Source organism: Pelobates fuscus, chromosome 8, assembly GCF_036172605.1.
Source record: "Pelobates fuscus isolate aPelFus1 chromosome 8, aPelFus1.pri, whole genome shotgun sequence".
Taxonomy (NCBI): domain Eukaryota; kingdom Metazoa; phylum Chordata; class Amphibia; order Anura; family Pelobatidae; genus Pelobates; species Pelobates fuscus.
In genome coordinates this window covers 42,686,593-42,709,556 of record NC_086324.1, presented here as the reverse complement: position 1 = coordinate 42,709,556, position 22,964 = coordinate 42,686,593, and the positions used below count along the sequence as shown (strand labels likewise).

The 22,964-nt window shown below is 42.1% G+C and overlaps 1 protein-coding gene across 2 annotated transcripts in view; it reads left to right on the top strand.

The window, feature by feature from the left end:
• Positions 1 to 389: 389 nt before the first annotated feature.
• Positions 390 to 22,964, top strand: part of OLA1 (Obg like ATPase 1) — a 144,022-nt gene continuing 121,447 nt past the window's right edge. The window contains exons 1-4 of one of the 2 annotated variants that reach the window (XM_063429743.1): positions 390 to 532; positions 2,532 to 2,632; positions 8,352 to 8,495; positions 9,861 to 9,988. In XM_063429743.1, the coding sequence (XP_063285813.1) occupies positions 2,532 to 2,632; positions 8,352 to 8,495; positions 9,861 to 9,988 (373 nt within the window). In that variant the 5' untranslated portion in view covers positions 390 to 532. Of the gene's footprint in view, positions 533 to 2,311; positions 2,433 to 2,531; positions 2,633 to 8,351; positions 8,496 to 9,860; positions 9,989 to 22,964 lie in introns of those variants that run through there. The other variant, XM_063429742.1, reaches the window with a different exon arrangement.

Below are 22,964 nucleotides of genomic sequence, written 5' to 3'. Positions count from 1 at the left end.
TATCTCTTGACTGGGTTGGAATTTCTATGAAATTCCAACACAGTCAAAATGAGTATTTAATAAACATTCAATCTTTAAGAAAATACAAATTGTAGGGGGGGGGGGGGAATGGTGCAACTTTAATTTATTTAACATAAAATGAATAAATAAATAGAGTATCCCATGAATATAAGATGTTGAGACAGGTTACAGGTGATTTTCCATGTTTTATTGTGTGGTGTATGTGCTGTAATACAGACATTATTTCTGTGTACGTACAGCCATGCCTGGCCATGTTGGCCTCCAGCTCTGAGCGTGCTCTGGGCAGGTTAGCCGACAGCATGGCCAGCTCCACGCACTGACCTTTCACCCCGCGCTGACAGCCAATCGGAAGCGCTAGTTGAGTGAACGTGTCACGCGCTCTCCCCGCCCTTTCCGGTCTCTGGGACGCCGGCTGCTGCTGCTGAGCGAGCGAGCTACGACTCCACACACACGCCTTCCGCCTTATACACCCTCCGATACCGCCGGGGAGAACACGTGACCCGCAGCCAGGGTGAGTGTTGGCGAGACCGACATTCCCAGGGCAGCAAACACTCCGGGAAGCCATGTGCAGCAGGCCTGACAGGGACGCTGCCCCAAAGCCACGATGTGGAGGACTACATTTCCCGTGATGCTCAGACAGCTGCATGGCTGGCTGAGCATCATGGGAAATGTAGTCCACAACTGCTGTAGTCACACATGTTAGCCATGTCTGGCATAGGAGAGCCCTGTCTGCATGACCTGACCAGACTGCAATGTTCCCAGTGATCACCTTCACATATTAACCATTACAAGGCATTCAGGCAGCTATTATAAAGCCACAGCTATTTTGGCTGGCAAAGCATCATGGTATTTGTAGTTTTAGTGCTGTGGCTCTGGCTTTTGGTCACTCCTGATTTAGGGGGCCTGTGAGACAGCAGAACAGCACTAGTTCAGGGCCCAAGGTTTAGCACAGGCTTCCCCAAACTCCGGCTGTCCATATTATTATTATTGCCATTTATATAGCGCCAACAAATTCCGTAGCGCTTTACAATATTATGAGGGGGGGATTTAACTATAAATAGGACAATTACAAGAAAACTTACAGGAACGATAGGTTGAAGAGGGCCCTGCTCAAACGAACTTACATTCTATAGGAGGTGGGGTATAAAACACAATAGGACAGGATTTTTTTGCTAAACTACAACTTATACGATTCTATCTATTTCATTCATAGAATCATGGGAGTTGTAGTTCAGCAACATCTGGAGGTCCGGAGTTTGGGGAAGCCTGGTAGCAGAACACTACTCTATTGATGCATGTTAATACTCCAGTACGAGAGCTCACAGATACTGCTGAATGATTTGGGGAGAATTATCAGTCAAGTTAGAAGTCTGTTTTGGTGTAATATTGTGAGACGGATGCGCAATATGTTGGCACTATGTAAATGCTAAAAATGATAACTAATAATAAATAGTGCTGATCTGGAGAAATTCTCCAACTAAACTATAGTGACAGTTTGACTATATTTGCCAACATTTTGCTATTTGATTTTCAAGTCAATATATTTTGTTATTTAATTACCCTCAGGTTTTTTACAGTGGTCCGTAAGTTTTGAAGAGCGGTAATTACTAATTAACCAGAGGTGTTGTGTGATACTGTGTTTATATGGAACGAGTTCCTTAGGTGCCAACTGGTACAATCACACTACTCTAGGAAAAAAATTCCTTTTGGTTTGTGCTTGTATATCTAGATGTTTGTTTTTGTTTTTTGACTGATGCAAACATATTAGCATAAGCAAATTGTAAATACAGAATAATTAACTGGAGTACCTAAATACAGGGAATAAAAAGATTGACTGATTATATTGAATTGTTAGATTTTGTAGTAATCAGACGTGACATGTGAATTGCTGTTTTGTATCTTGTAAATAATAGTTGTGTTTGTAGGAACTGTGACACATAATCCCCCATCCCCCTCATGGCAATTACTGTTTTATTCTAATGAATCTGACCATGTTCAAAGATGATCAGTAACAACATTCTTGATAGATTTTTGTACTGACACATGGGTAAGACTTCCGGTCCTGAGTCCATTCATTGCCCTGGCATTCAGTACAATGCAGTGCTGTGTTTCGTAGTGAGCAATTCCAGCTCTGCTGATTGCCAGGTTAATGTCAGCTTGCCTTATTGATGGCATCAGGTGTCCTTTTCTGAAACTGCATACTCAGCATGCGTGCTGCAGTCCTGCCCGTCGAGAGTAGCAGTTATTCTTAGCAAGTTGTGTGTGTGTGTTACTGCCACTTCTGGTTCAGTTGTAAGGATTGATCTGTTGGGATGGCATATTCGTCTGCAACGAAGCCTTATTTGCCAGCTTAGCTTTCTGTTTAATTTGATATTGGTTTACCAAGCTATGTGATAATGGCTCCCAAAAAAGTAAATCATATGGAAATCCAACTTGATTTCTAAGGGTAAACCCTGAAGAATAAAAAGTTCAATTTTATATTTTACACTTTTTTTTTTATTTTTATATAGATGCCACCGAAGAAGGCAGACAACGGACCAAAACAGCATCCAATCATTGGAAGATTTGGGACTTCACTGAAGATTGGGATAGTTGGATTGCCAAATGTCGGGTAGGTGAATCTTGATTATAAATAGTCTGTGCATATATGTGTGTGTATGTATATATATATATATATATATATATATATGTATATATATGTATATACACACACTGCTCAAAAAAAATAAAGGGAACACTTAAAGGGACACTCTAGGCACCCAGACCACTTCTGCTCATTGGAGTGGTCTGGGTGCCAACTCCCACTACTATTAACCCTGCAAGTGTAATTATTGCAGTTTTTTATAAACTGCAATAATTACATTGCAGGGTTAACTCCACCTCTAGTGGCTGTCTATTAGACAGCCACTAGAGGTCACTTCCTGGGTTCTAGCACAGGAAACCTGTGCTAGAGCGTTGCTGGACGTCCTCACGCTGTGTGAGGACCTCCAGCGTCGCTCAAAACCCCATAGGAAAGCATTGAAATGATTTTTCAATTCTTTCCTATGGGGAGACGTAATGCGCATGCGCGGCATTGCCGTGTAAGCGCATTAGGTCCCCTCGGCCGGTGGGCGAGATCAGTCTCGCCCACCGGCCGACGCAATGAAGAGGAGGAGCGTCGCGGAGGCGGAGACAGCGACGAGGGACATCGCCGCTGCCTCAGGTAAGTCACTCAAGGGGTTTTCACCCCTTCAGTAACCGGTGGATTGGGGGGTGGGAGGGAGATTGACCCTCCAGTGCCAGGAAAACGGATAGTTTTCCTGGCACTGGAGTTTCCCTTTAAATAACACAATGTAACTCCAAGTCAATCACACTTCAGCCCAACAACGTGCAGGACGTTTGGCATTTGCCAGAGAACATTAAGATTGGCAAATTCGCCACTGGTGCCCTGTGCTGTTCACACTGAGCACATGTGACAGACGTGACAGAGTCTGGAGACGGTGTGAAGAACGTTCTGCTGCCTGCAACATCCTCCAGCATGACTGGTTTGGCAGTGGGTCAGTAATGGTGTGGGGTGGCATTTCTTTTGGGGGGTCGCACAGCCCTCCATGTGCTCGCCAGAGGTAACAAAAGAACCAACAGGTATAAACACCACAAAGTAGTGTAAAATTACTTAACTTTGGTTAAGCCTCCCGGGATCGTTATCCACAACAAACGATCTTTACAAATGTAAAAAAAACACAACCAAAGCGGGATACGGCTGAAAATTCTATAAAGAGAACATACAAAAAAAACACAATAGTGTGATACAGTAAATACAATGTATCTTGCGCTAGTAATAAATGCACTCACGAGATGATGTAGATAAAAGCACTCATAAGGTGCCTCCCCTGATGGTATGGGGGCTAGTAATCTCCCTTCCAATACGGAATAGTTGAAAGGTACACGGGACTCCGAATAGGATCAAACTCCAAATCTTTTTATTATATAAAAGGTGAAATAAACACCATTAAGATCAATATTAGAAATGCGGTATTAGGACCTAATACCGCATTTCTAATATTGATCTTAATGGTGTTTATTTCACCTTTTATATAATAAGATTTGGAGTTTGATCCTATTCGGAGTCCCGTGTACCTTTCAGCTATTCCGTATTGGAAGGGAGATTACTAGCCCCCCATACCATCAGGGGAGAGAGGCACCTTATGAGCGCTTTTATCTACATCATCTCATGAGTGCATTTATTACTAGCGCAAGATACATTGTATTTACTGTATCACACTATTGTGTTTTTTTGTATGTTCTCTTTATAGAATTTTCAGCCGTAGCCTGACTGCCATTAGGTACCGAGATGAGATCCTCAGACCCCTTGTGAGACCATATGCTGGTGCGGTTGGCCCTGGGTTCCTCCTAATGCAAGACAATGCTAGACCTCATGTGGCTGGAGTGTGTCAGCAGTTCCTGCAAGACGAAGGCATTGATGTTATGGACTGGCCCGCCCGTTCCCCAGACCTGAATCCAATTGATCACATCTGGGACATCATGTCTCGCTCCATCCACCAACGTCACGTTGCACCACAGACTGTCCAGGAGTTGGCAGATGCTTTAGTCCAGGTCTGGGAGGAGATCCCTCAGGATACCATCTGCCACCTCATCAGGAGCATGCACAGGCGTTGTAGGGAGGTCATACAGGCACGTGGAGGCCACACGCACACTACTGAGCCTCATTTTGACTTGTTTTAAGGACATTACATCAAAGTTGGATCAGCCTGTAGTGTGTTTTTCCACTTTAATTTTGAGTGTGACTCCAAATCCAGACCTCCATGGGTTGAAACATTTGATTTCCATTTTTTTTTATTTTTGTGTGATTTTGTTGTCAGCGCATTCAACTATGTAAAGAATAAAGTATTTCAGAAGAATAATTCATTCAGATCTAGGATGTGTTATTTTTGTGTTCCCTTTATTTTTTTGAGCAGTGTATATAACACAGATCTGCACACTAGTCAAGCCATAAGACTTGCTTTTCCCATAGCAATCTCGCAAATTTGCAGTTATGTTATTACTGCAAGGGATTCTGGTGTTTAACAATATATTGACTATCCACTAACTTCAGGTGGAAGGGGTTTTAATCACTTTTGTTCCCCACCATAGTTTTTATTTTTGCGTGTGTGCATGCGCGCGCGAAAAGCTCCTTCCACCAGAAGTAAGTGGATAGTTTATACATTGCTAAACACAAAAACACACACCAGTCAAGCCATAAGACTTGCTTTTCCCACAGAAATCTCACTTTAACAGTGCTCTCACTAATGCAAGTGAGCTCAACAAAGAACCACATTTTTGCCTCATAATTCCACTTTATACATGGATTCCTTGGAGTATGTGTCTGCTGTATACAACAGCTTTGAAACAACTCAGGAATAGGAGCATGAGTGGTTCACTGGCTTTGCTCCTCTTCCTGAGTTGTGTTTCAAAGCTGTACTGCAGAATTGATTCAGATTTCCCTGTTAAATATGACTGATTGCAGAGTTTTTCTTTGAGAGCATTTTTTGTTGTATGCTTCTATAAGTAGTACACTGGCCTTTTCTGTCTCACTAAAGTCTGTGTTGTAGCAAATAGAGATCCAAATTTCAAAATTTAGTCTGAAATAGCAAAGATGTGAATATAGCGGAGTTTAGAAGTTTTTACAGGTATTTTAACCTAAAAGCCAGTCATTTGAATTTCAAGTTGATACATGTTAGAGTTTAATGAATAACCTAGACCAGGGGTAGGCAACCTTATAGCAGCACTTTGCCAAAATAAGATTGTGATAGCCCGTAGAATGCCGGTCTTACTTTTTTTAAATGTAGGTGTGCATGTTGCCGTATTCTGCTTGTGTTATTTATACTGAAGTTGCTTTGTAGCGTTGTATTTGTGCGTATATAAGCTGTTATATTGTATATGTTCACGAGTAGTTTGTGATATTGTGTACGATACCTATGAATGTTGGCTGTTTATGGGGGCTTCTTATGGAATTGAGTGTGTTGATGGACATGTCACATTGTGTGTTTGGTGGGGTGTGTATGTGTGTGGCTGCTTGGGGTTTTGCATGTGAGAGGCTGCTTGTGTGCGTGTATTTAGATTGTAAGTGATGTTGTGTTTGTGTGTGAGCTGTTCGTATTATTTGTATGAGGGGATGTGGATGGCTTCCTTGGGTTCCATTGGCTGACCAGGTACAGGTCAAGGGCAGGAACTGTGATAGCTGCTGCAGGCTGCTCTACATATTCACATTTACAAGTGCTGGGAGGAAGTGATCTGAGATGCATAAAATGACGATTGCCCCTTTGCCATTTTTTAGCATGAGCAGGTATCTGAAGTTCCACTGGGACTCCTGATAGGCCAGAGAGGACTGTTTGGCTCTAGCAGCCTTGAGTGCTGTGCAAAGATACCTCGAGTGCCGTGCATGGCACACGTGCCATAGGTTGTCTACCCCTGTCCTAGACTGCTTTAAAATGACTTGCTCTATATGTTTACACCTATTAAATGGTTACTCCAACCACAATGACCACTTCAGTGATTTGACGTTGTCATGGTGGTAGGAGTATGTATGTGAAACATTCTCACTCCCTCCCCTCATTGGCTTGAATTGCGCACATTTGCTATGATCCAGAAAAACGGTCCAATCACAGGCTTCTCTGTGGCAATACAAAGAGGCTTTCAAAGTGTTGCCAGGAGCTTTGACTGGGGCTGGATTCCAGATGAGTTACAAAGCAAAAACTAAAACGGTTCTCTGAAAAGGCAGTGTTTAAATTGAAAAGTCAGCAGAGACTGGCTATAGACTCCAGAACCACTGTACAGCTGTAGTAATTCTGTTGACTATAGTCTCCCTGTAATAATCGTAATTTTGTCGCTGAAAATTTACCCTTTTCCAACTAATTTCTCAAGCCCTGATATAGCGCGTGTGTTTTGATGAATTTATATGTGAGCAATTTTGTGAATGCTGGGTTAGTGGTTTTGTTTGTGTGAAGCGCAAGTATGCAAATGCAGAGGTGTATTTATGTGGAGTAATGGTGTGTAAGAGGATGTTGGGTGTTATTTGTGTGTAGAGTATCCGCACGAGAGAATGTAGATGTATTGCGTGGAGTGCAATGTTTTTGCTAGTATTTGTCTACATTTCTGTGATGTAGGAGTGTGTTCTCATTTTGTTATTTCGATACAATATTCTCCTGTATCTCTCCTCATGCTGTTTAGTGTCTGTTCAGCCACCCCTCTTGTTTTACAGGTTACTCCCATCCCCCTGCTTACTGCATTAGTGTTCTCACTGCTTTTGACTGTAAATATTTAAAGGGATACTATAAGTGCCAGGAATACAAAGCTGTCTCTGCATCCCTGGTGAATAAAAGGTTAAAAAGCCTTTATTTACTTACCTTATCCCAGCCCCAATGTCTCTCTGCGTTGGGTCGCAGCTCCACCTTCTCTGAGCGGGTGCTATTGCGCATGTGAGGCAAATGTCGCGTGCATTAGACCTCCCCATAGGAAAGCTTTAAATCAATGCTTTCCTATGGGGATTAATCTGATACTGGATGCCCTCATGCAGAGCGTGAGGACATCCAGCATCATTTACCAGACCAAAGGTCAGTTTGGATGCAGGAAGCGCTGTCTGGCCTGTCTGGTAGACCGCCACTGGAGGCAGACTTAGTGCTGCAATATAAACATTTCAGTTTCTCTGGAACTGCAACGTTTTACATTGCAGCACTAAGTGCAATAGTGATACTGCACCCAGACCTCTTCAATGAGCTGAAATGGTCTAGGTGCCTGTAGTGTCCTTTTAAATCATATGCTCAATATTACTGCTCTCTACTAGCTTTCAAAAGGTCATGTGACCCTCTCTGCTTTGGATGAGGTGCACATACACATAAGTGGACTTCACCACTGATTACATGAGGTGCCTCTATTACTGACAATGGTAATTATTAGTGCTGTGAATAAACTAAATGAGTAGTTGCACCTTATACTATACATAAAGATCAAAGTCACCACACTGTAACAATATTATTCAAAAAACCTAAAAAAAAACACACCATGGTGCCCCATAGTTGCCCTACATTGTTGTTTGGCAAGTATATAGATGGAAATCAAACCCTTTTCTTTTCAAGTAAAATACAGTTCTTCAAAAGTTTCTGTTTATTACATTTTCATTCTTGGGTACACAGGAAATTTAAAGCAAATATTAACTGTTCTGTGCAATGCCTTTGTTGTGAGGAAATGTAATGATGTTATTTGATGTTAATCCTGTTTAATATGAGCACATACTGTACTAAGGAGTGCCTTGAAATATAAAATAATTCCCACATGCTTTCCCTTCGTTTTCGCAGGAAATCAACTTTTTTTAATGTGTTGACTAAGAGCCAAGCTGCGGCAGAAAACTTCCCATTTTGCACAATTAACCCAAATGAAAGTAGAGTACCTATTCCAGATGATAGATTTGACTTCCTGTGCCAATTCCATAAACCTGTAAGGTATGTCTAAACATGGCTTCAGTTTGTTTCTCACTGTGTGCCTTTAAGAAAACAGATGGCAGAACCAGTCTAAGGTTTCCATGCAATATTTGTGTCAAGATACTTCAGTTATAATTATTTTTGAGTGTATTTAAATAAATTGTTTTCGGAAGCAAAGTTTAGTTGAACCCATGAACCTTAGCAACGCAGATAAACAAATCACGATCTCTAATTTCTCAAACTTTTAAACTTATGTTCATTTGTTTACAGTGAGCATACTTGCGAGTGGGTTTGTAGATATAGATATGTTTGTGTATATATTTCATTATCACTGTGTTTCGAGTTTTAAATAACAGTCAACCTAGAACTGGTTCGAAACGTCAGCCTTGCAGTAAACTGAAGGCCAGTTGCCCACAGGGTACCAGTCAAAAATTTGAGGTTGCTCTCCTGATAATTAGTGATCGTTATAACGACATTCCTTTAGGATTGTGGATAGTTGAGCAGACTGATTCTCAGCAAAACAAAGTAAACCAAAATATATATCACAATTGTGGTAAAATGTAATAGGCAAACAGGTGTGAACAAAATACATTGTAGATTTTACTTTGATTTTGACTTTGGTCATACAATGTTCAGAGGCTCAAGTCATATTGGAATGCTTGATTTCAGGAGTCCCTGGCTGAGTAAAGCTGAACAGGGTAAAAAAGGAGAGGATTTAAATATACCTTCCCCCAGTCATTTGGACAGAAAGTAGTGTATCTTGAATTTAAACATCTTAAAGGAACACTATAGTCACCAGAACAATTACAGCTTAATGTAGTTCTTCTGGTGAGTATAATCATTACCTCCAGGCATTTTCATGCAAACACTGCCTTTTCAGAGGAAAGGCAGTGTTTACATTGCCCCCTAGGGATAACTCCTGTGGCCACTCCTCACATGACCACTGGAGGTGCTTCTTGGGTTGCAGTGAAGAATCTGTCAAGGAGATGGAATAAGGAGAGTTATAGTTGTGTTTTTTTTAGCTCTATTGTAGGGAAATGGGAACCCAGAAATATAATATATATAAGCAGTGGTTCTCGTCCAGGATTTACGGGTTACCCAGTTGTGTCTAAGATGTGTTTAAAAAAAAACAAAAAACAAACACCATTGACACAACTGGATAATACCTTAATCCTGGACTGGTAGGGGGGGGGGGGGGGGGGGGTACTTGAGCACTGGGTTGGAAATCCCTGTATTAAAGGAAAACATCTATCTAAAATGGTGTATTTTTGTTTGTTTGTTGTTTTTAGCTGTATCCCAAGTGTGTGGTCCAATGTACCAGTCTATCTTTTCAGTTGAGAAATGTTTTTGTGCTCAGTAATTCACAGCAATTTCTCTATTCTAAAGCAAAGTCCCAGCCTTTCTAAACGTGGTGGATATAGCGGGTCTCGTGAAGGGAGCCAGTGCAGGACAAGGCCTGGGGAATGCTTTCCTGTCCAACATCAGCGCTTGTGATGGCCTCTTTCATCTCATGCGTAAGTCACATTTAGACTTCTGTAGAGCTCTGCAAGTGGTATTCTTGTATTTGTCACTTGGTCACAGATATTTGTACAGTCTTTACAATTGAAGTCTGGAATAAGATCCTCTGAGTTTAATGCAAAAAATGTTCTAACTGTAACATTAACTGTAACATTTTTAGAGTAGAATCGTTGTTTGGGACTTGTCAAGTTAAGATATGTCTACGTTATGATATGGTGGGTGTATACATGTGTGCATCTTAAATGTTCTGTTTTGATTATTGCTTATTCATTAATTACTCTGTAAAGCAGTGTTCCTGAAACCAGTCCTCAGGGCCTTAACAACTGACCAGAATTGCATGTTCCTATTGGCTTACAGGAACACTATAGCGTTAGGAATTCAAATGTGTATTCCCAACGCTATAGTGCCCTACTAACCATTTAGGTGAACGGGCTCACACTTCTAGGTTGGAAAAAAAGGTTGTTTATTTACCTTTTCTCTCTCAAAGCGTTGGTCTCCTCTGTGAAGCTCTGCCTCTTTGGCTGGCATCATCAAGATCAATGATCTCAGCCAATCCAATGCTTTTCTATTGGAAATCATTGAAAAGCTATTGCGCATGCACAGCAAAAGACAGCTCTGTGTCAATCTAATCAAAATAGGAAGCATGACCGCTACTAGAGGCAGATTAACCCTGTAGGACGGCAATGTTTTCATTACAGGGTTTAAACAGGGGGACAAGGCGTTGAGATGAACTGCTCTAGTTGCCTACAGTGTTCTTTTAACACAGGTGTTTTTTGTTTCTCCAAACTCTGAACTACAGTGAACCAAAAATCTACTCGAAAATAGCCAAGATGTTACTATAGTGAAATTAGAAAACCATGCCAAATCTATTTTTGACTAAACTGTACAATTTGCACAATTTCAACGCGCTACAATTTGGAGTGTTGTGGATAGACCCCAGACTTGTTATTTAACTGATCCATGACCTTCATTAAGATGACTGTACAGTGGTTGAGATTTATGAAATCATGGCAGTAAGGGCAAGTTTGAACATTAATGTAAAGTTGTTTATTGAGCATATGTCAAGTTGTGTATTGTGCATCTTAAAGGGACACTATAGGCACCCAAACCACTTCAGCTCATTGAAGTGGTCTTGGTGCAATGTCCCTATTGCACTTAGTGCTGCATTGTAAAACATTGTTCTAGAGAAACTGCAATGCTTACATTGCAGCAGTAAGTCTTCCAGGCAGCCACTGGAGATGCTTTCTGAATCCTAGCAGACTTTTGCTCCGGTATCTTACGCTGGACGTCCTCACACTCTGCATGAGGACATCAAGCGTCGGCTATTTCCCCATAGGAAAGCATTGATTCAATGCTTTCCTATAGGGAGGCCTAATGCACTCGCTGCGCATACGCATTAGCGCCCATGTGTTAAGGAACTTCGGAGGAGGCAGAGCTGCGCCCCAGTGCCGAGGGTCTTTGGCGCTGGAATCAGGTAAGTAAATAAATACAGCTTTGTATTCCTGGCACTATGGTATCCCTTAAACCTTTTTTTTTATTTTTATATAAACGGTTTGCATTTTGCATTGCCCTTTCTCCCACCTTCTTTTAATTATTGATTTACTTTGTACTGTACCATATGAAAACATAGTTTAATTTTTTTATTTTTTTATTCCAATATTTTGCATCCATCATTTTGGAATGTTACATGATTGCGTCATGTTTGGAGGTAGTCTTAACTAGCTGGTGTGATCATGGTGACACACTAAGAGTGCTTTTGTGGAAAGTCTCACTTCAATTTTTCCCGATTTTTATTTTGCTAAATATTCTGTTTTCATTTTCCATCCAGAATTTAAAGTTTACTCTTATTTCACTGCAATGGTTATGGTGCTTGGAGTGTTGCTTCAAATCTGACAGCACCAGAAATGTGCTAATTTCCAAATTTGTCTTTTTTATTTTTTTTGTTTTGTTTGGCTTGCAATAGTATAGCCTGCTGTTGTGTCTCTCAGTTATCAGAAAATATCAACTTCCCTGTCTTTTTAAGCTTGTGTTTTCAAATTATTTCAATGTTTTCTTTATTTTGTTTATGGATATAGATTTACCGTAGTAGCACTTATGAAATGATTGCTGCTTGGCTTATATCCTATTTTCTCCATAGGACTGACATGGGAGCCTAGTACCTTCACAAGGATAGTGTCTTATTTTATCAGAGTCTTTATATAAAGAATTGCTCTGTGGATCAAGCTATTGTAAGGAATAAGACTACTCTATTACAGATTCCTTTTACTGAAATGGAATCCTTTTATATAACCTTTTCAGTATGAGAGAGATGCATGACAGTAATTTATTAAAACACGAACACTTGGAGAATTAAATGTTGCCTATACATTTATTTTTTAAATATATGCCTGTGATAACTATATTGAAGCCATTTATTTGCCGAAGGTAGATTTCTAGCTTTCAAAGGGTTAAATTTGTAGGTCAAGCCTCAAGAACTTTCGTAGTATTTCCAGGTGGATTTACTTGCTTTTTGATTTACTTGATGTGTACTCAGAATGTCTAACACATGTATACATGCCTCTCTAAGTATGGGCTGTCTACATTTTCTATATATATATATATATATATATATATATATATATATATATATATATATATATATATATTATAAATGTATGGTCACGTTGGTTGAAATGATATTGGATTACCGAGTCTAGAAAGAGTTTTCAGTTCTAAGAATAAATTGCATCGTTTCTGCCAGACCGACTAGACCCATCTAATTTGATGCTTGGAACTACTAAGATTATGGGCTGTGCTCAATGCAAATGTTGTAGAAGTGTATTAAGGGGGATGTAAAAGTATGTACCACTGTAAGTGCATTGCACTTTATAAATGTATTCCATGACCTCATATTGGGTACACTTTGTTTTATAGAATACTACTTTCTTAATCTTTTTTTTTTTTTTTTTTTTATTCTTTATTTTATTGTGCATGGCAAGAAACATACAATGGAGCTGGTAAAGCCACAACAGCAGTATCTGCTTTATCTGTCAACACATATGAACAATTGCGTGGCAAGTTAGAGCATAGCACATTTTGAAATTTTATATAACGAAGTTTCCTCGAGTTATAGATCAACTTGTCAGTTATAAGTGACTATTCATTATGTACACAGTGTGATTTTCTAACTGATTATGGCATATAGTTGAGGGTTACAAGCTTATTAGAGTAAGTTTCCACCAGGCATAGTGCGCCATCGGCATCTTAATGCAAGAAATCAGCACCAAAGTGGCATTCACATTGAACATTAGCTTAAGCATTAACATTATCCTAAACATTAGCCTTAACTTTAGCTCTATCAGAGAGGGTGTGTGCATGTCGATGTCTGCAGCCTCCACGACACCAGGTGGGGTTATCTAAGGTATATGTATACTGTGTGTGCCTTAATAGTGACATACAGGCTGGGGTCACTGCCAGCTCCGACCATTTGCATTCCCCTGTGCGTGGGAATAGTCCCTGTGCGATACCTATCATGGCTACAGAGTCCCAAAGTCCCGCTGCTGAGTGCAGCAATTGAGGTCCGTTCCCATCATTTCTCCTTGTTGTTGGGTGAGTATGGGTACGGTACCTGTGGTGCCCCCATACCATGGTGCAATCTGCCGCAGTGTTGAGTTGGGGCATGGGAGTGGTGTCACTGGGTGCCCTCCAGGTACAGGTCCTTGGTGCAGGCTTCAGGGTAGTTGATGGGTCGCGGGAGTGCCACTGCTGTGCGGGAGTGCAGGAGTATGCAGGCTTCTGTGGTGCTTGTGCGTCTTGGGGTCTTTACCAAGGATGGTTAGTGTGCAGGTCGAGAGCTTTCGTGGGATCCCCCACCTTGTCGGCTCGGGCTGGGTGAGTCTTGCACGCCACTCTGGTCTCTGGAACTGCTGCGCTGCCGTCGGCCATTTTAGTGTGACCTCGTGGGAGCTGTCCGCCTTTGGCGTGTAACTGCACAAGAGAGTTGTAGGCTGTAAAAGTGCAGGCTTGCCTGGTGGGGACCGGGATAACCCCCACCGGTCCCAAGGGGGGGGGGGGGTGTAACGGGGCTCTTGAAGGCTTCAGCACCAGCCTAGGACCCGCTAGATTGGGAGAGTGGCCGTCCCTCCCGCTCCACGGGTCGACTAGGCTGCACCGTCCCCTCCGGTTCTTTCTACCTCGAACTCTGCTCCCAGCCGCTGCCACTCGAGCCTGCCACGTTGTAGCTCCGGTATGTGTTCACCGGGTGCATTTCGGAGGCGAAATGTGGCCAGAATCCAGGCTAAAGTCGTGTCCAGGCGAGGAGCCCAAGCAAGGCACGTCTGATCACCATGAGTGTCAGGCCCCGCCCCCCTACTTTAATCTTTTTATTGTAGTTTTGTCGGACTTACTGAATATCTGTGTATATTAAATTATGTTTTATGTCTTCTTTGAACTGTAGGCAGTATTGGAGCTGGTTTTCTGCCTCTAGCATTTTCCTATATTAAACGGACACACTCCATAGGAAATTTTAATGTTGTTTTTTTTTAAATTTTAAATTTTTATTTTCTATTATAGTGGTGATGCAATACAAAAAAATGTACATTCAAGATCTACTGTTTTTGTTCTGAATCTCTTATTCAGACATATAATGGATCGGATAATTCAATTTCTCTGAAGCTATATATATATATATACTAGCAGCAATAGTATATAGCCAAGCCACACAAACTTACTGTACATTTACACATATATTGATTCAGATAGTTTGTTGTCTCTTCTCTATTGCCATTCATCTTAAAAAGTAAGATCTGTGTTGTTAGCAGGGATATGCTATTACTTCCTGGTAGCAGATACAGATTTCCCCAGTTCCTTAGCTACCCTATCACTAGAGGATGTGTGTATTTTATCTTGTTCCCTGGTCTTTGGGAAATATACAGAAACGATGTACATGCGCTAAGGGACTATTGTCATTGTACATTGAAAAATAGTAATGAATACTAAGCAGCCAAGTGAATGGAATCCTCCAATGATTTCATTACTAATTTTCATTGGATAAAAACCCACACATTGCGTCTGCACACCCTCCCATAAATATCTGGGGAAAAATAGATGTATGTCTTTAGTTATCTTGTCTATTCATTTACCCTTAGAAGAGCACATGAGTAGGCGTTGTCAAGGTGCAAGTGATTTTTGCTTTCTTGTCATATACATGACAATCCATGTTCTAAACATATGAGATTCTCCTGTCACACATTCTATTTTTTTTTCCCTCATCTTTCTTGTCTTTTGAGACTTAAAGTGAACCTATCATGTCAGATTTAACAGATAAGCTCTCCTAAATTAGTAGAGATGTATTTATCCTAAAGAGAAAATGTGTATTTTCTTTTGAAGTTATTAAATTAATACTTGCCTCCTCTCCAGCATCCATTGCTAGTCTCTCGAACCCCCAACTGCGCTCTGTCGTCATTGGCCCTGCATCGAAACACCTCCCTAACACACCAGCTCAGGGGAAGGCAACCTTTGGCACTCTAGATGTTTTGGGCTACTTCTCCAGTAATGCTCTTACAGCCATACAGCTGGCAAAGTATAAGGAGAGAAGTTGTCTATCTGGTGTGCTGAATGTTGCCTACCCCTGCACTAGCTTCTTTGTGAGATACACATTTTTGCTTAAGAAATAATCACAACAACTACAGTGCATGTTTGGCAGTTGCTGTGACAGAGAACTACCTGTAGATGAGCTACATAGATCTTCATGTGGCAAACTTAGTATATAGTACAGTGAAGAGAATCCATCCAGTCCTGGAGCTTTGTCTTGGTAGTGATAGAATTGTTCTGTGGACCTCCTCCTTTGTTAAAGGGGGTTTCCAATGCTACCCTGTGTTTGTTGGACAAGGAGGGAAGAGCTTTTCCGTCTAGAAAAGTGGAGATCTCCGCATCATTGGGCTGATGGGTCTTATAATTTACTGTCAGGTTATAAAATCAGACATAAATGGAGGCCAGCTCCTCTACAATGTGTGGGGGGTTTTCAGGTTGGTGCCGTCTGATGCCAACAGATATACTATTTTGGATGTCTCATGCTGTTCTTATAATTTTACTGCTAGGAGTGGGTCACTCTAAAATCCCTAGTTCCTAGAGAGGTCCTGATTGGGCCAGACTCACTGACTTTTTTTTTTTTCTCTTGGGCACCTGCTTTTAGTCGTATCCCTCTCAAAACCGCCTTATGTGCTAACCAGACAGTTGGTGCATGAGTGATGTCACTTTGGTTCGTTTGGAAGTAATCTTTAAGAGCCTGCTAAAATTTTTCCGTGATGTGGAGGTCACTTAGTTTTTTCCGGCGTCGATTGCATGCGAAAGTTTCACTCTTTCAAAGCTGTCTCGCTGTCCTCTGGGATGTAATGACCTTTAGGGAACCATTGCGCCATATTAAAAGCTTTATGGGGAAGCCCTGCCGGTAAGCAATTTTATGTTAACTTAGTGCCTTGGTTATGTTGTAGAATTCTCAACATCATGCCATGGGTCTGGTAGGGTTGACATTTTGCCGACCGTTTACATAATGGCCTGTTTGATGTGGAAATGTGCAGCCGCACTACGGTGGGAGTCGAGGGTGGCGGGTCTTTAGACCGTGGGGGCCTATGGCCCTGTGGAGCAGAAATTGGGAGGCATCCACTGAGGGTAAGATGACTTGGAATAGGTCTTGCAAATGGTGTGGCAGTCCAAAAAAAAAAGTTATTTTGTTTATTTTATTTTTTTGTATATGTTACAAATTAAAGCCCCCTTTGTCCTTAAAAAAAACGGTATATAATCTGTTTTGGTGCAATAAATAAGAAAAATGCAGATTGCGTTTGAACACAAACTGCAAAACAATGCTTAAATTGCATATGTCCTTAAGTGTACGTCCAGCTTCTCAAGCTGTATACTTAAGGGCTTAATATTCGTTGTGCTGTATGTATGTATGAGTGTGTTTGTATGATATATAATAATAGACATAGTTGTAGATTGGTCAAGCTTTGAGTGCCGGAGGAGCTGTGTTGCATCATTGTGCCGGCGGACCCACACGACACTGGAAATAAGGTGAGTTTTTCATGCTTTTTAGGGGAGTAAGGGGGTGGGAAAGACACCTTAATGGTGGGTTTTGCACTATAGGGTCAGGAACACAGTTTGTGTTCCTGACCCTATAGTGTTCCTTTAAGCAGTTTTTTTTTTTTTTTAAACCTTTGTCACTCTGGGATTAATTTAAATCATGCATGTCAATCGTTTTTAGAGAAGTGATCGGTTGCTTTACAGTTCTATTTTGCTTTTTTTTTTTTTTTGTCAATCTCTTTTTATTGAAATTTGTTTTTTTTTCACACCCTTGCGGGTCAAGAGTATTTGAACTGTACATCAAACATAATCATGAAAACATAGTACGGCATGAACAATAGCAGTTAAACAAAATTATGTACTAGAGAGTGTGGGTCCGCAATGGTATGTTATCGTGAGTGTGTGTATTGCCTCGGGAGAATGGGTGAGTAACCATAGTATGTGTGTAGTGACCCTATCGGGTTCTGAGTTATGGCCTTCTTCTATGTATACCAGAGCCCAGGGGGGTCTGGGGGGGGTACGTATGTTTGGAGCGGTCGCTCCCTCTTGTCAGTGGGGGGGGATGAGGTGAGCTAGGAGTAGTTCAAGGTCAGCAGAATATGTGTAGTCATAACTGTGCAACGTAAAACATGTGTGGTAAAGTCTCTGTTGTTGGAGTCAGGCCTCAGGAGTAGGTCACTTGTCAGTGGCCTGGTTAGGCGCGGGTATGCCCAAAGCGTGACAGAATGTCGGGAACTCTTCAAGAGTGGAGAGTTTGTGGACAGTTCCGTGTCTAGTAACCACCAGGAATCTGGGCGACCTCCAGTGGTATTCTATCCCCGCTTCTCTGAGGGTGCTGGTGACTTGGTTCAGCGATCTGCGCCATTGTAGCGTGGCTCTGGTGAGGTCTTGGTAGATGTTAAGCTGTGAGCCTTCAAATGTGAGTGGCGTCTTGCCCCGGAGAGCGGTCATCAGGATTCTTTTGTCTTGGGAGGCGGCACAGCGGACAATCACGTCTCGGGCCAAGCTTGGGGCTGTCCTGCCCGAAGGTGGCAGGCGGTATATCCCATCCGTGTTGAATTTCTTGGCCTGTGTGGGTGGCAGGATGGCGGCCACGAGGCGTCTCAGGTAGTGAGGTAATTCGTCTGAGGAGACGTCGTCTGGTACTCCTCTTATTTTTATGTGGTTTCGCCTTGTCCTGTCATCGAGGGCGATATAGTGTAGGGAGAGTGCTTGCTGTTGAGTCTGGAGTGCCAGTACTGTGTCCTGCATGGTTGTCAGTCCCTGTTTGATGTTAGCAACATCGTTCTCTGTGGCCTGAACCCTGACATCTATAGCCTGCACATCAGATTTAATGGCTGCTATGCTGGTCGCCAGGAGGTTTTTTATTTCCCCAATTAGGTGTTGGAAGTCCCGCTGGGTGACTGGGGCAGACCCATCAGTGGTTCCCCCTGGTGCAGGTACCTGTTCTGGGGGTTGGGCATGTGGGCTGGGACCCCTGAGTACCTTCATGGTGTCCTGCTCCGCCGCTCCCGCCATTTTGGCTGGCGGCCTGTGTTGCTGCAGCATGGTGCTGATGTCTCTGGACCCTGAGGCCGTCTCCGGTGGGGGTTTCTGGGACCGGCGGCCCATTTCTGCCCGAGTGGGTGAGGGTGCTATGTAGGGATCGTCCCCTGTTGAATCCTCTGGCTGATCGAGGCCGTCGAGGAATGCCGTCCAATCGAGGGCTGCAGCCGGCTTGTAGGCCGCGGGTCTGCGCTTCCGGCGGTTAACCCGTGCCGGGCACACAAACGGCATGGGAGGCTGTAGGGGAGAGTGTCGATGGTGCCCCTGGTCAGGAGTGGGTAAGTTGGGGGTTTAATTCCCCACTTGTCAGGCTTTTATTCGGGTTGCGGTCGGGAGCCTCGCTGAGGTGCGACCGCTCCGGCTCGTGGTCAGGCTCCGCCCCCCCCTATTTTGCTTTTTAAGATTGTATTGATGCAAAAAGTGACACTTCTCTGTATCAATAACACTTTCACATCAACTGTAGCTCTCCAGAGAAAAAAAAGAGTGCTTAAATGAAATACACAAGATTTAGTAAAAAAATGTTTTAATTATAAAATGTTAGTATTTGCTTAATGGACATAACAAGTACCACGTTTACTTAACATTTCTTGAATGTGTTATGTTGAAGGTCCTCCCTGTGTCAGTCTCTCATTATTCTCTCCTTATTTTGGGCTGTACACCTGCCCAGCACCCATTCCTTGATGTCTTGTGGTGAGGCATAGCTTTTCCTAACCAACTCAACTCAATAAGTGACTTGCTTTGACTCCTCAATACCATGTATGTGAAAGTAAGTGCTCCGCAAGTTAATAATAGCCGCACTACTACATACTTGCGCTTAATGTGCTGGATAGTGTTATATGAAAGACCTACTTAAAGGGACACTCCACGCACCCTCTCCACTACAGCTGATTGTTGTTTTGGGCTGTGAGTGCAGTTCCTCCTTTCACTGTGAACAATTTTTTTGTTGGTTTGTGAAAATCAGAGGATTCCCTGGCACCTAAAGCCCTACCCCCTTAACATGCAACTTCATAATGAGGAAACTTTATTCCAAATAATTTTCCCACTAGTTGCTTATTGGGATAGTGCAGTTTGTCCCCTGTAAATTATCACAATACATTTGGTGCAATTAATTTGGCACTTGACCCTTTTCAACATAAAGTGCATTTGACTTGAACCGTAAGCTCCAACTGACTGCTCCTGTTGCTTCCTAGCACCATACCTATTGCACGCAGCTTGTGCTAGTGGTTATGGTCCTTGAAATTGCCTTTCTTAAATTGACCATTGCCAAAAGTACCATTTTCCGTTGCAAGGAAAAAATCTCTACAGTGACCTTACGTTAAACTTGTATACTGGTACTTTTTATGATAACTATTAATTACATAGCAGTCCAATACCATGAGAGGTGCAGAGCTTGTGAAGTTACAACTACTTTTCGGTTTGATAAAATTTGTTTGTGTGGGTGCCTGTAACCTCCCATGTGTTACAGTTGGTTTGGTGTCTTCACAATTGTCAATGTTATTTTGTAACTGTATTTACCGGTCCACCCAGTTCATAGCGTATCATTGTGTTCACGTTAGCCCAGCCACACAATGCATGATAACATGTCATTGCAACTTGGATTTAAGCAGCACACTCAATGTCTCCTGTGAAGGGCAGCCTCCGTTTGGTGAAATAGCCGCAGCCAGAGCCATGCTGTTTACAGACGAAACTTGTTAAGTTTTCCCAGCAGGGTCTTTCAGATATGACCTTGTAGGCCAGAAATGAGTGATGCAGGCTCAGCTGCTTCACAAGGACAATTTGCTACACAATAATGGATGAAGAGGAAAAGTTGCTGTCTACATTGTATCAAACCATTTCTTGGCCTCTAGTTTTCTTTGTTGCAATAAATACAGGTTGTGTGGAGTGTGTAAAGTCTTTTGAAGCCATTATTCTGACTTGATTAATTGGTTTCTCTATCACAGGATGTTCCTGTTCTGTACCCAGGTTATAGTTTTATTACTTTGACTCCTAAGCCAAAGTGTTAAAACCACAGTGGTTCGGTGGGTTCAACATGGATGTGTTTTTTTTTTCCAGTTTTGTTAAAGAGTATCTGTCAAAGTACCTACAATTTATGCTCTTTTTAAAGAGCATAACATTTGATCTATACATTAAAATTTGAGATTTGTTAACAAATGTGTAGATTTGGAGAATTTTTATTTTTAAATTAGGTCTTTCTTCCACCTGTCTGTCAATTCCTCGCCATAGACTCTCCAACGGGTGGTCCTGCTGCTTTCCACACATAGCAATCCTGAGACATGTACTGTGGTTGCTATGGTAACTCCCTAGCGGTGGCTAGGGAGTGTAGGAATGAATTGACGGATGGTACTCTGTTCATATGTTGACATGCTGGCATCAAAGCGTCATGGAAGACATTTGCCCTGCGTGGAGTAGTGTCCACAAACAGGGCGAAGTGGACAGAGTGGAGGTTACAAAAGAGTACCACCCACAAACCTGAGGGCATGAGGCTGCTAGATTGGAGTTAGGCGAGTTTATATCTCGAGACTTTACATTTAACCCCTTAAGGACCAAACTTCTGGAATAAAAGGGGATCATGACATGTCACACATGTCATGTGTCCTTAAGGGGTTAAAGGGAATATCCAGTGCCAGGAAAACGATCCGTTTTCCTGGCACTGGAGGGTCCCTCTCCCTCCCACCCACCAATCCCCAGTTACTGAAGGGGTGAAAACCCCTTCAGTCACTTACCTGAGGCAGCGGCGATGTTCCTCGCCGCTGTCTCCTCCTCCGCGCCGCTCCTCCTCTGCATTGCGTCGGCTGGTGGGCGAGACTGATCCCTCCCACCGGCCGAGGAGACCTAATGCATGTGCATTAGCGCTCCCCGTAGGAAAGCATTAGAAAATACTTTCAATGCTTTCCTATAGGGAAATGACCGACGCTGGAGGTCCTCACACAGCGTGAGGACGTCCAGCGACGCTCTAGCACAGGTTTCCTGTGCTATGAAGGAGGAAGTGACCTCTAGTGGCTGTCTAGTAGACAGCCACTAGAGGTGGAGTTAACCCTGCAAGGTAATTATTGCAGTTTATAAAAAACTGCAATAATTACACTTGCAGGGTTAGGAGTAGTGGGAGTTGGCACCCAGACCACTCCAATGGGCAGAAGTGGTCTGGGTGCCTGGAGTGTCCCTTTAATATCTCTGGGTTAGATGTATTAAATGCATTTGAAGGGGATTCATGTTAAAGTTAACCTGCATTGACAACTTCATTTTAAGAAGCATGAAGTCAAAACTACGTGACAAACGCTTCACATAGTGGTAGGACGACAGATGTTTAAGGCAGGCTTTGCCTTATGCAGTATGTAGACCACGTGGGATATGCTGTTTGCCATATTGATTTGAAGTACATTGTGGTCAGTATTTTAAATGTCTCCTAAGAAAAATCACTGCAACTATATGCCAACCATCTCAGTAACAGACATCACAGCAGGAAGCTACACTTCCTTCTCTGTCTCAATATTTGTAATGTATAGTCAGGTTATATAAATACCACCGCCCAGACTGTCTAACAGATCCCTGTTGAGAATCCTGAGCCACTGTTACTCCATAACATCTGATGCTCCAATCACAAAACTATGACTGATGGGGGTCAATAAATTAATTGTAACTGCTGTGTGGCTTTAGCAGCAGTTCGATTCATAATATCTGATGAATGGAGTTGCTGCCAAATGCTTGAATGTTTCTATTTATCCATCACCGCATGCTATGTTCCAAATTGGAACGCAGAGCTTAGAACAGTAGATTATATGAAGGTGTGCAGTGAACTCAGTCTAGAGAGTAAAGCAAATCTTTAATGACTCCCGAAACCTGAACTTGGCTGCATTGTCAAATATGTGTTTTATGGGCCATTATAACTTTTATAGGTATAGAATATCATATACTCAAATATTTTATATCTATTTCAGTGTTTTATATTTTAATTTTTAAAAGATGGGCAAATCCTCTGTACAAGGACATTTTTTATTTGCACTGGTGCATTCCCACTTTACCTTTCAGTTGTAAATGTGCAATCTCCTTGTTCTGTGTTCTAGAACCACATTTTATGAAAGTTGCCAACTCTGGGGTTACCTTTGGACAATGCCAGTGTACGCCATTTTTTCTTTATAAGTTTGGATCAGTGGAATAATACATCCTCCGTGTGATCATGCATTTCTAGAGAACTATTTTTAGAAGAAATATTATAAGAATATTCTATATCAGTATGTATGTATACATATGTTAATAAATAAACGTGACGACAGCTAGCACAATGTTTGATTCTCTGCTATATAGAGAACACAATTGAGTGAATACATTTTTGTAAAATTTTGTGCCATGTAACTTCTCTGTGAATATGAATTC